The sequence below is a fragment of the Erythrolamprus reginae genome, chromosome Z, assembly GCF_031021105.1.
Source record: "Erythrolamprus reginae isolate rEryReg1 chromosome Z, rEryReg1.hap1, whole genome shotgun sequence".
NCBI classification, from domain to species: domain Eukaryota; kingdom Metazoa; phylum Chordata; class Lepidosauria; order Squamata; family Dipsadidae; genus Erythrolamprus; species Erythrolamprus reginae.
In genome coordinates, this window is record NC_091963.1 from 105396712 (window position 1) to 105410495 (window position 13784).

At 40.9% G+C, this 13784-nt stretch overlaps 1 protein-coding gene across 8 annotated transcripts in view; it reads right to left on the bottom strand.

Annotated features, from left to right (window-relative positions):
- Positions 1-13784, bottom strand: part of MED24 (mediator complex subunit 24) — a 94050-nt gene that overhangs the window by 45593 nt on the left and 34673 nt on the right. For all 8 annotated transcript variants that reach the window (XM_070728131.1, XM_070728130.1, XM_070728128.1 and 5 more), the window contains 2 exons: positions 12824-12871; positions 11441-11523 (listed from right to left, as the gene is read on the bottom strand). In XM_070728131.1, coding sequence (XP_070584232.1) covers positions 11441-11523; positions 12824-12871 — 131 coding nt within the window. The remainder of the gene's footprint in view (positions 1-11440; positions 11524-12823; positions 12872-13784) is intronic.

Consider the following 13784-nt stretch of genomic DNA (forward strand, 5'->3'; position numbering starts at 1 on the left):
GTATGCACAGCCATATCTGCTGGCATGCGAGCTGTTGCCCTGGCTCAGCTCCAGCACAAATATGTGCACTGACCAGGTGATTTTCAGTTCGCACAGAAGCTCTGGGAAGGTGTTTTCGCACTCTGGAGGGCATCCTGGGGGTGGATGAGGGGGCGAAAAACAAGCCTACCAGCCCACCAGAAGTTGGGTTTCTGACTTTCAGGGAGGTGGGGGAGGCTGTTTTCACCTTCCTCAGGCTCCAAGAAATCCTCTGGAGCCTGGGGAGGGTGAAAAATGGACCTACTGGGCCCTCTGGAAGACAGGAAATGGGACGTTTCCGGCCAGCCTCTGGAGGGCTTTCAGGGAGTGAGGAAGGCCATTTTCACCCTTTCCGGGCTCCAAGAAAACCTCTGGGGCATGGGGAGGGCCAAAAACAGGCGTACCAGGCCCACTGGAAGTGGACAAACAGGCGAGGGGGTTAAGTGCATATGCACAGGGGACAGAGAAGTAGGGGGGGGGGACATGCACATGCCTTGGTTCTACTAAATCTGTCAAAAGTTTCTGATTCTGGAATTCTTCCAGGTAAAGTTCAAAACCTGGGAGTTGGCAGTTGAACCATACAGCAATTGGTTCTATTTGGTGGACTGCCCAATCTGCTTAGCCCCATCTACATTAAGTCTGTTGGCATCAAACGAAGTATCAAAAATACACTAACACTATATTTTTGTATATTTCTGTTCTGGACCAAGTAGACAATGCAAGAGAAGTGCCTGGAGGTTGGTACAGTTTGATGCTTTGTAGACTGACTTCCTTAATATATCTGTAAAATATGAATTTCTGCCTTACCTAGTATTAAATACCCTGTTTCCCCGAAAATAAGACGTACCCCGAAAGTAAGGCATGTCAGAGGTTTTGCAGAATTTGCTAATATAAGGCACCCCCTGAAAATAAGGCGTAGTCAAGTTTACATACGGTATGGTGGAAAAACATACGGTAGCATTCAAAGCTGTTCATCGCGGTACCATAATAATGTGGCGTCCCCTGCTGGCCCCTTCCATCGCTTTGTACCGTCCAGTACAGCAGACACAGTCTGCTGCTGTCTCACCGCCATTACAGTCTCCACTACAGTGCATAGACTGTAGTTCCTCTGGTGGCCGGAAGCTGCAATAGCGGGAGTATACTCTTGTACCATATAAGTGCCGTTGTTTGTGTGTGTGGGTGCCATACTGACAGGTACCGTACCGTAATCAGTGTACCGTACGGTACACTTTCTTTGGTGGGGTCAGCTTTTCGGCCTGTGAATTTTTCTTATTTGAGAAATATAAGGCACCCCCCGAAAATAAGACGTAGCACAACTTTTGGAGCAAAAATTAATATAAGACAGTGTCTTATTTTCGGGGAAACACGGTATATATTCATAAGCCCCTCACTCTGATACATAGGTTTGGAGTCCAAGTTTCCTTTAAATCAGTCCTTTCACCTAGCCCCATGATGGAGAACCAATGGTAACACACAGCACCCTCTCTGTAGGCATGCAAGCTGTCATCCCAGTTCAGCTCCACCCCATATGTGCACGCTTCCCAGCTGATCTTTGGGTCTCTGCCACGCATGCACGGGGGCAGGATACGTGTAGAAGGTAGTTTGTGCATGCGCAGGGGCTGGGCGCATGCCGGCACATGCAGGGGTTCATGTGTGCATGCACAGGGGGCTGGGCGCATGCAGGGAACATGTACATTCATGCACGCTTTGGGCACTTGGTCTTAAAAAGATTAGACCTTGCCAAATCCCTCTCCCCTTGGTTGTTCCACCCTCCAGAATATCAACTGAGAAGACGTGTTGTGATTGATATTTAATACCCATTCACATGCCATTATCCACAGCTTGATGCTGCATCATCCCACCCTAAGCATCAATCTGAGGGAGTCTGAATTGCAATACATTATAAAGTTTCCATGGCATTTGCCTGCTCAGGTAAATGCTGCAGCAACTTCACAATATATTATTTTAAAGACCATCTCAAAATGATTTCTCTAGAGAACAGTTGGCCAGACAGTGAGTGGGTGTACACTTATCTTGGGGAAAAGGGGAAAAGAAGGGAACATGTGGAGGAGTAGCAAGTCTTCCTCTGATATCAGGCAGCTGTTGATTATTATTATTATTATTATTATTATTTATTATTATTATTTATTAGATTTGTATGCCGCCCCTCTCCTGTCTCTTCTAAAATGCATAATATACAATACTGCCTTTTCAGATGTTAAAGAGCGCCATATTTTTGTGTGTATAAGACGCACCTTTTTACCTCAAATGGTACGTCAAAAAAACGAGTGCGTCTTTTACACCGGATGTTAGGTGGTGGTCAGCCGCCGCCACGACTATCGCCAAGGCTGCCCAGCAGTTGTTGGCTGGAGGCCGGTGGTTCGGCGTGGCGCGTGGCAGCAGCTTTGGAGAAGGAAGGAAGGAAGGAAGGAAGGAGGGAGGGAGGGAGGGAGGGAGGGAGGGAGGGAGGGAGGAAGGAAGGAAGGAAGGAAGGAAGGAAGGAAGGAAGGAAGGAAGGAAGGAAGGACTTTTTGGGGGGGGGGATAATTTTTTTTTATTTTTCTCTCAACATACATTCAAACAATACAGTGTACCATCTAATTTTCCATGGAATAAAATGCAGTATTTTGTTAGTAACTAATATCAATCATCAAAAGTGGCAAAAGTTTTTTTCTAATTTTGTCATCCAGTTACATACTTTTTCTTTTAATTAAATTCCCTCCTTAATGTTCCTTCAAAAAGTACAACAATTATATCTCTAATAACTTATTAACCATTATTCCAAAGTGCTTCCTTCTTTTTTTATACATTTTCCTATAAACCAAGAAAATCTTGCATAGCCAATCAGATGTTAACAAAAGAAAATTAAAAACACAACATAAACATATACGAATTTCAGACTTCTTCCCCCCCCCCTCTAAACAGTACATTTACCTAATCCCGAATTTAAGAATTATTTCAGCCCATCTAACATTTAGCCAATTAGTACTTATCTACATTTCTTACTTAATTATTAAACTTAAATTTCAGTCAATTTAAGAAAAGAAAAAAAAGGAAAAAAATGTCTAAATATTCTCTATTTTCAATCAATTAAAAATCATTAACATCATTAATCTCCCCAACAATTCTAAATTCAATTCCATTTATGCATTAATCCAAATCAGTATCACCTACTACATATCTTATTATAATTAATACTTCTAACTTTATTAAAACAGATCAGCAATTCCTAAATTCATACATCCAAATAGAAAAAAAAATTAAAGTTTAGAAAGAGCAAACAAAACAATACTCCAAGCTTAATCAACCCTTCTCAAACTCCAATTTCTTTAATCTGAGCAGAACTTTGAACTGAACCCTTTTATTTTTTATTTTTTTGAATCGCCTTTTAATCCCATTTTATTCTTTCTATTCTTCCTTCTAGGAAGGAAGGACTTTGTTAGAAAAATAAAGGAGTTATTGGATCAAACTTTGGACACTTGACAACTGGTCCGTAGTTATGATGGTGGTCATGCCCCAGGGTTATGTGAACATTTTTTGGGATCTTCTGACAGCAACTGCAGGGATTCACTTAACGACTGTGGCAAGAAAGGTGGTAAAGTGAGGCAGAACTCACTTAATAACCGTCTTACTCAGGAGATAGAAACATTTGCCTCCATTGGGGTCAGAACAGAAGTCGAGCATTATCTGTCTGACCAGTGCACTCTTTTAGAAGCAGATCAGGAGTCCAATTTGAAGATGCACAGAAAACATCCAGGGGACAAGGCAGGTTGTTTACCGACCATTCAAAGTCACAACAGCCGTGAAAAAAGTGACTTATGCCCCTTTTTCACACTTACGACCTTTGCAGCAGCCCCATGATCGTGTGATCAAAACCTGACCGCAGTTTCATATTTATGACCATTGCTGTGTGTCCTGAGGTCACGTGACCTCCTTTTGTGACCGTCTCACAAGCAAAGACAATGGGGGAGGGGGGTCAGATTCGCTTAACGACCGGGTAGCATGAAAATGTGCCACTCAGACATTATACTTTTCTGCCCACACCCCAAAAAAATTAGAGGGAACATTGCGCTGATTTTCCCACGGGAGGGGGCTTGGCTCCTTCAGCCCCCACCCCAATCTTCCGCCTTCGGGGGCATTCCCAGGGCCGAGCTGCCTGCCTGCCCCAGGGGCTACCGGGCTGCCTCACAATATTCTTAAGCTTCAGAGAACTGGACAAAGCGTCCCCTCATTGCATCTTGGGGGCAGAGCCCGGCCAGAGACAGATAGCAGTGCAGAAGAGGCAATCCTGTTTGGCCGGTGGTAAAACCCGGAAATGGTGCAGTTCTGCTTGAAACCGGAGGATAAGCTAAGAAATGAGGTTGGCTGTTGGCTTGTCCCCGGAGATGGGAAAGAGAGGTGGGAGGGAAGTGAGAGGGGGACGGAATGTGAAAGAAAAGGAAAAAGAGAAAAATGAGAAATTGATGGAGGGAAAGAACGGGGGACAGGATAAACAAACAAATGAGAGAGAAGGGACTTTGATATGGTCGATTGACTAATCAAATAAAGTTGATATTGATTGATTGAGAGAGAAGGGATGAAAAGGAAAAAGAGGGAAAGGGAATAGAAAAACAGAAATGAAAGGAAGAGAGTAAGGAGGGAAAGATTGAGAGAGAATGAGAGAGGGAAAAGAGGGAAACAAATGAGAGAGAGAAGGGGAGAGAAAGAAAAAGGGAGAGGAAGAGGAAAGAGAGAAAAACAGAAATGAAAGTGAGAGAAATGAGGGCAAAAAGGGAGAGAGAGGGGGAGAGATATACAGAAATGAGAGAGAGGGGAAAGAGAGAGAGAAGTGGAGAGAAAGAAAGAAAAGGGAAAGAGAGAGGGAGGGAAAGAGAGGAAGGAAGGAAGGAAGGAAGGAAGGGAAGAAGGAAGGGAGACATTTCCCACAGAAAACTCCAGGAGCCACAAACTCACCCCCTTGTGGCTGGAGAGGTTATTATTACACTTTACGTCAAGACAACTAGACACAAGAACAGTTTTTTCCGAACACCATCACTCTACTAAACAAATAATTCTCTCAACACTGTGAAACTTTTACTAAGTCTACAATACTATTATTACTAGTTTTTTTCTCATCATTCCTATCACCCATTTCCCCACACTTAGGACTGTATGACTGTAACTTGTTGCTTCTATCCTAAGATTTTTATTAATATTGTTTCTTCGTTGCTTATTTGACCCTATGACAATTATTAAATGTTGTACATGATTCTTGACAAATCTATATTTTCTTTTATGTACACTGAGAGCATCTGCACCAAGATAAATTCCTTGTGTGTCCAATCACACTTGGCAAATAAAGAATTCTATTCTATTCTATTCTACTATTACTATTTAATACTACACCATTTGGTTCAGAATACTTTTTTCCTTGTTTTCCTCCTCTAAAATCTAGGTGCGTCCTATACACCGGTGCATCTTATACACTGAAAAATACGGTAGTTTTACACATACCCTGTTTCCCCCAAAATAAGACATTCCCTGATAATAAGCTCAAATTGGGCTTTCAAATGCATGGCAATAAGGCCAAGCACATATTTCAGGGTTCAAAAAAATAAAAGACAGGGTCTTATTTTTGGAGAAATGTGGTACCTACTACGCTATTATCTCATTAGTAACTGAAATAATTTTAGTCAGTGTTGTTCTATGCCCAATCACAATCAAGTGTTGGGATTAAAAAATGTAGAGGTTTAGGGATTCAACATAAAATGTGTCCTTTTAAGGAATTGTGTAGACTACCTTTAAGAGCTATCTGTAAAAGGCCTTTATCTGAATGCAATTATTTTAGTCTGTAATTAAAATTTTCAAGGTTTGGGTAAATGCTGAAACCCAAACAAAAGATATAATATCAAAGCTGTGTCACTTCAACCTTCACAATGGGGGAGATATCCCAAACAGATGGAAAACATCAACAAGAAATAGCCTTGGATTGAGAAAGACAAACTTTGCACAACAAGGAATTTGCCAGGACAAAACAACCTCCACAAATATAAAAATAGAAAAACAAGGAGAAAGTTGTACTGAGCAAAAAATATCTATTTTTTTATTCCCTTTTCTAACGGAATTTTTCTAAGCCTGAAAAAGAAACATAATATCGATAATATATTATGAATTAAATTGTTTTCCAAAATTACAAAATTATTTTGCAAAATATTTCCAAAATTATTGTAAAGAGCTTACAGTTATTATTCAATAATGATATTGGGCAATAATTTCTTGTTAAAGACAAATCGTCTCCCTCCTTAGTTGTTGAAGATGTATTCTTTCCTGCTTTATGACTTCTTTCCCCTCCGTAAAAAAGGATTCATTGTATTTTGTAGCGATTGTAAAAATTCATCCTCCTAGCATTTCTGGCAAGAAGTCAGTAGTCTTCTGTTCTAGGCACCTTTCCTATTTTAGTCTTTTTTATATATAGTTTTGCAAACTTCTGTTATTGTTATTAATCCATTCATCTGTTTCTTGTACCTATGACCACAACCTCACATAACCTTTTCACAGTGTGCCCCAATACCTGAAAAGAAGTGACAAAATAATAATAATAAACTCTCTGCGGAAATGCTTTAAGAGCCATGGAGAGAAAGTTGCCATTAATGCTTTTTAGTAACAGGAAAAGACTTATGTTATTTTCCATGGCCTTTCAACTATGAAAATATTTCATGCAGTAAATATTGCTGTGCTGTTCTACTTGTTGCTTCAAATTTTTATTTATACTTTAATCTTTTCCTAATAAAAAGGACTAGATATAAAATGGTTTTTTTCCAGTTCTTTCATTGTCAACAACAATAACAATAAATCCAGAGGATTTCAATCCTCTTGTTGTTGAAAATGAAAGGGCTGGAAAGAAACAATTTTATAGCCAGCTTCCAGCACTTGGTGGAAATGGAGTCAACAAAAGTTTAAATTGACTTTATGATGCTCAGTTGCTTCCTGTCTTTCCAAGTGGCTAATCCAGAGATAATGTCAAAGTAACCTCCAAAAATGCCTTGTGCAGAGTTAGGTTGAGATATGACACAGCCAAGCTAATTCAATGTTTTCTGACTCACAAGGACGTGTATTCTTGCCTGTCCAATCTTCCAAATGCTAAGCTTATCTACGATTTTCATCTTTCCTAATGCTTTCTAAATGTATATACAGTGGTACCTCATCTTACGAACGTCTCTTCTAACGAACGTTTCAAGATACGAACCCGGTGTTTAAGATTTTTTTGCCTCTTCTTCTGAACTATTTTCACCTTACGAACCCAAGCAGCTGCTGCTGGGATGAAGGGGTTTCTTTTTTTCCCCTTTTTTGAAGAAAGGGAGGGGCGGCTTGGAGGAGGAAAGATTTTGCAGAGAACAACATGCTTGCAAAGGCACTAAAAGGGTGTCTTTTGAAGAAAGAAAAGGGAGGGGCGGCTTGGAGGAGGAAAGATTTTGCAGAGAACAGGGTGCTTGCAAAGGCACTGAAAGGGTCTCTTTTGAAGAAAGAAAAGGGAGGGGTGGCTTGGAGGAGGAAAGATTTTGCAGAGAACAGCTTGCTTGCAGAGGCACTGAAACGGTGTCTTTTGAAGAAAGAAAAGGGAGGGGCGGCCTGGAGGAGGAAAGATTTTGCAGAGAACAACGTTCTTGCAGAGGCACTGAAACGGTGTCTTTTGAAGAAAGTAAAGGGAGGGGTGCCTCCCTTGCCTTTCTTCCTTCCCACTCACCCTTTAGCCTAGCCTTGCTTCTTCCACCCGCCCCCTTTAGCTGCTCCTCTCTGCCCTCTGTTCACCTCCCTTCTAAAGTTTGGGATTTTTCTGAAGGATTTGCACTCATTATTTGCTTTTACATTGATTCCTATGGGAGACATTGTTTCATCTTACGAACTTTTCACCTTACGAACCTCCTCCTGGAACCAATTAAGTTCGTATGATGAGGTACCACTGTACTGAAAACTCTATCATTGGATACCCAAATTGCCAATCTATCTATTATATTATATAAACAAGGTATATTTGTATTGTGTGCTTGCTTTAGATACAGTATTCTTTGCTTACTGGCTGCCTTTTTAATGACTATATAAAGTTATGATGGTGTTACAAAATAGCAATAGCATTTAGACTTATATACCACTTCACAGTGCTTTACAGCCCTCTCTAAGCAGTTTACAGAAAGTAAGTATATTGCCCACGACAATCTGGATCCTCATTTTACCAACCTTGGAAGGGTGGAAGTCAATGTTGAGCCTACTGAGATTTGATCTGCCAAACTGCTGGCAGCTGGTGATCAGCAGAAGTAGCTTGCAGTTCTGCACTGTAACCACTGCACCACCGAGGCTCTTATAAATAGAGCTTTGCAACCAATCCTCACAATTTGGGCCTCTAGTGTCCTGAATTCATGTGATCACCATTCAGGCACTTTGCAACTGTAACAACTCATGCAAATGGAGCCTTTGAAAATGGAGGGATTTTCTCCATTTTGAAACGAGGCCTTTGAAAACGGAGCATATTCTTCCATTTTCAAAGGCCCCATTTGCATGCAGATGAAGCTTCCAGTCTCTGCCAGGTCTATTTGACCAGACATAGACTTTTTGACCAAAGTGTCCTGGTGGTGGCAGAAAGGAGTCCAAGAGACAGCAAACACTTTTCATGCCGAGAATGAAAGTTTCTGAGGTCCATGATCTTGCGACAGTTCAGGCATCAAGTCTCTGCAAAAGATGGGTGCCTGAAATTGCACAACATTACAGCACTCAAATCCTATGGCATCTCAGGACTCCTCCACAACTGGATTACTGCATTCGTGTCAAACAGGCAACAAATTGTCAAAATTGGTAGCGCCATCTCCACCCCCGTCCCTGTCATAGGTGGCGTTCCCCAGGGAAGTGTACAAGGTACACCTCTCTTCATTCTCTACATCAATGACCTCTGTGACCATATCAAAAGCAACTGTGTTCTTTTTGCCGACGATGTGAAACTTTTCAACACCACTGACAACACACTCACTCTCCAAAAAGACCTGGACTTTGTCTTAGACTGGTCTAACGCCTGGCAACTTCAAATATCAACCAACAAATGCTCTACCCTTCACATCGGCAAAAAGAATCCAAACCGCACATACGAACTGAATAAACAATCTCTCACTGCTAACCCACACTCAGTAAAAGACCTTGGAATACTAATATCGAATGACCTAAGTGCTAAAGCCCACTGCAACAATATCGCCAAAAAAGCTTCTAGAGTTGTTAACCTGATTCTACGCAGCTTCTGCTCAGGCAATCTCACACTACTCACAAGAGCCTACAAAACTTTTGCCAGACCCATCCTGGACTACTGCTCATCTGTCTGGAATCCATACCACATCTCAGACATCAACACCCTTGAAAATGTCCAAAGATATTTCACCAGAAGAGCCCTTCACTCCTCCACTCGAAACAGAATATCCTACGAAAATAGACTAACAATCCTGGGCCTAGAAAGCCTAGAACTACGGCGCCTAAAACACGATTTGAGTATTGCCCACAAGATCATATGCTGCAACGTCCTACCGGTGAATGACTACTTCAGCTTCAACCACAACAACACAAGAGCACACAACAGATTCAAACTTAATACGAACCGCTCCAAACTTGACTGTAAAAAATATGATTTCAACAATGGAGTTATCGAAGCGTGGAACTCATTACCGGACTCAATTGTGTCAACCCCTAACCCCCAACATTTCTCCCTTAGACTCTCCACGATTGACCTCTCCAGGTTCCTAAAAGGCCAGTAAGGGGCGTACATAAGTGCACTGGTGTCCCTTTCATCCCCTGTCCAATTGTCTATCCTTTCTCTCACTTATCATATATATTCTCTTCCTTTCATATATCCTCTCCTCTAAGTTCACTTTACCCTTATACAGTGGCACCTCGGTACTCGACCACAATTCGTTCCAGAAGTGTGGTCGAGAACCGATTTGGTCGAGTACCGAATTTATTTATCCCATAGGAAATAATGGAAATGGATTTAATTGGTTCCCAGCCCCTGTTAACTCGCTGGGAACCAATTAAATCTATTTTCTTTATTTCCAATGGGATAAATAAATTCGGTACTCCAAGCTGCAGGAAAGGTGGGGGCTGCTGCAATCCCGGCAGCTTTGGGGGTCTCTTTCCTCATTGCTTTGTTTTATTACCTGTAAGGAGCTTCAAAAACTTTTTTCCTGTGGCTGCAACAGCGGCGATTTCCTTTCCAGTAGCAAGAGCGCCGGGAACGTCACGTGATGAAGGGAAGCCGGCGGAGCCATCTCAGCAATTGCTGCCGCTCCAGCAGCTTCTCTTCATTACGTGACTTCCCGGGGCTCTTGCTACTGGAAGGGAAATCGCCGCTGTTGCAGCCACAGGAAAAAAGTTTTTGAAGCTCCTTACAGGTAATAAAACGAAGCAATGAGGAAAAGAGCCCCCCAAAGCTGCCAGGATTGCAGCAGCCCCCACCTTTCCTGCAGCTTGGAGCTCTTAGAGAGCTCCTCAGCGCCCTGAAGCTGCCGGGATGGCAGCTTCTGGGGGCTCCTTTCCTCATTGCTTCATTTTATTACCTGTAAGGAGCTTCAAAAACTTTTTTCCTGTGGCTGCAACAGCGGCGATTTCCCTTCCAGTAGCAAGAGCGCCAGGAAGTCACGTAATGAAGGGAAGTGCTGGAGCGGAAGCAAATGCTGAGATGGCTCCGCCGGCTTCCCTTCATCACGTGACGTTCCCGGCGCTCTTGCTACTGGAAGGGAAATCGCCGCTGTTGCAGCCACAGGAAAAAAGTTTTTGAAGCTCCTTACAGGTAATAAAATGAAGCAATGAGGAAAGGAGCCCCCCAAAGCTGCCGGGATTGCAGCAGCCCCCACCTTTCCTGCAGCTTGGAGCTCTTAGAGAGCTCCTCAGCACCCTGAAGCTGCCGGGATTACATTTCAGATAATGAACAAAATTTTCTCTGGCTGTTCGGTATCCGAATTTTTGTTCGGATACTGAAGCAAATTTTTGCAGAAAATTTTGTTCGATATCCGAAATGTACGAGAAGGGAAGCGTTCGAAAACCGAGGTACCACTGTATATATTACTACATGTCTATTTTTCTTCCTATGTATTTGTGTATTGGACAAATGAATAAATAAATAAACTCTTTTCCCTCAAAAGCAAAGAAACCGTAGCAAAGAGAAGACAGATCTTCTAAAGTAAGGGAGACTAACGTGGCAGGATGGGAGAGGGAAGCAATTGTGGGGAGCGGAAGCAGGGGGATAGGGTGCTGTGGTGCTGCAACATTCGTAATTTTGGGGCTTGCTTATAAACAAGGGAGTGGAGGCTTATCTCGTAATTTTGAATGGGCACTAAATCAATGCTCGTAACCTGAATTGGCTGCAGAAAGTTCTCTGTCTTTTATTTGTGATGTTGCCACAAAAGGGACTTACTTGCACCGTTGGTCAGCTTTATCCAGGAGGGGTGTCAGCTTCAGTAGGAATTCAAAGGCACAATTCACATCTTCTGTGAAATCCTGCAACAGCAAAAGGGGACAGCATATTCTCCCTTAGATCTTTAAAAATCTAGGAATTGAGCCCTGGTAACTCTACTCCTAATTTGTTATAAATTTTAAGCTAAGGCAGTGCATTTCAATAAGGCATAGCGCTGAATATTTTAGAATAACTGGAATATGCAATTTTTAATACTTAACAAGGTTAAAAATAATTATTTCACATTTGATCCCCTGGTAACATTTTCTGTTTCTATTTGAAGTGCACAGAGTGAAATTTTATAAAGTGGTTTCTTCTTTTCCCATACCTTTGTATGTGGTAAATTGTTACCTATATTTTATGCAATTACCTTGGATTAAAAAATGATTCCTGCTTTGGGAAAGGCACTTTTAATGGTTTCCAGCTTTCAGTGGAATTTAATTATGAAGGGTAGGGTGGGTTTTATGTCTGGAGGAGGAGGAACAGATGTAACAGCCAATTATAATGACTTCCAATTTCAAAAGGGAGAATCTTAAAAAGTCAAATAATAGCTGTTAGTAAACATTTAATTTTCTTTTAAATTTCTTAAAATAAATTTATCCAAAACTATACTGCTTGTCAGTATAGGGACTTTACTCTTCATTATCACTGACATGGGTAAATTCACTGTTTATATGATCACCACTAGCCTAATTAATAATTTTCTATTTGTTTCTGTTTCCCATGATTTGTTTATTTGTTTTCCATAATTTAAAAAAGCAAATACAGTGATACCTTGTCTTACAAACTTAATTGGTTCCGGGACGAGGTTCTTAAGGTGAAAAGTTTGTAAGACGAAACAATGTTTCCCATAGGAATCAATGGAAAAGCGATTAATGCGTGCAAGCCCAAAATTCACCCCTTTTGCCAGCCGAGGCGCCCGTTTTTGCGCTGCTGGGATTCCCCTGAGGCTCCCCTCCATGGGAAACCCCACCACCGGATTTCTGTTGCCAGCGAAGCGCCTGTTTTTGCACTGCTGGGATTCCCCTGCTGGGATTCCCCTGCAGCATCACAAAAACACGGAAGTCCGGAGGTGGGGTTTCCCATGGAGGGGAGCCTCAGGGGAATCCTAGCAGTGCAAAAACGGGCGCTTCGCTGGCAACGGAAGTCCGGAGGCGGGGCATTCCAGCGACAGTGGTGGGTTTGTAAGGTGAAAATAGTTTGTAAGAAGAGGCAAAAAAATCTTAAACCCCGGGTTTGTATCTCGAAAAGTTTGTATGACGAGGCGTTTGTAAGACGAGGTATCACTGTATAAGAAACAGAGCATTAAAATAATGCTCAAATGGCATTCTGATATATTTTTACCTTTTCTCCTGGAGAATACTTTTTCAGTTTCACCAAAACTTGTGGTATCTAAAAAAAAAAGAAATAAAATTAACCATTTAGGAATCTTTGTTCCTAGTCTTTACTCCTCTGTCCTCCTAATAATACAAAGATATTCATGTCCATATAACATTGTTTCTTCCATATAAATCTATTCTGATTCCTCCCATAAAGATAGCCTCATTTTTAAAGATTCCCCTCATAGCAATTTTTATTAAAAACTGCAATTAAAAAGATAAAAACTAATGCAAAGTAGAAAAAATAAAAAATAGAAAGTACAGAAAATAAAAATAGAAAGCAAAATAAAAATCAAAGAAAAAATAATTTAGTAAGGAATTTATAATTTCTCTCTTGCAAAATCACTTTGGACATTGTTTGTTAAGTGCTATTGATAACAGCTATTAGGAAATCCTTGGTTTGGAATAAGCACAGAAAGAGTGATTGGATCTTAGATTTTGGAAAGTTACAAATGGACTAAAACTCCAAATGGATTTGAACTAAGATTTTGGAATTCATTCAGATAATCCCGCCTTTGGGAAAATGCTTGTGTTTTGAACTATTTTTAAAAAAATAAAATAGGATAAACTTTGAAAGTAGTACATTGGAGGGAATCAAAAGGCATTAAAGATTACAACTAAAGAATAATAATATTTAAATTTGACAGAAGGATGCACAATATTTTAATATTGGTCATACTGAATGACAATTTTTGAATAATAAGTTCAGAAATTGATTTTAATAGTATCTGCCTTTATAGACAGACTATGCTTAAAAGATGTCATGAAATAGGATACGTTATATATGACAAAATACGAAAGTGGATTAAAAAAGATGCACAAATAAAAAGAGGCAGCTGATGTTTTAGCAATTAAAAGGGATATATAAATAACAAAATTTGCCTAATTTTCCTATATTGGATTTGCAAAAGAGGCTTGTCAAAGTT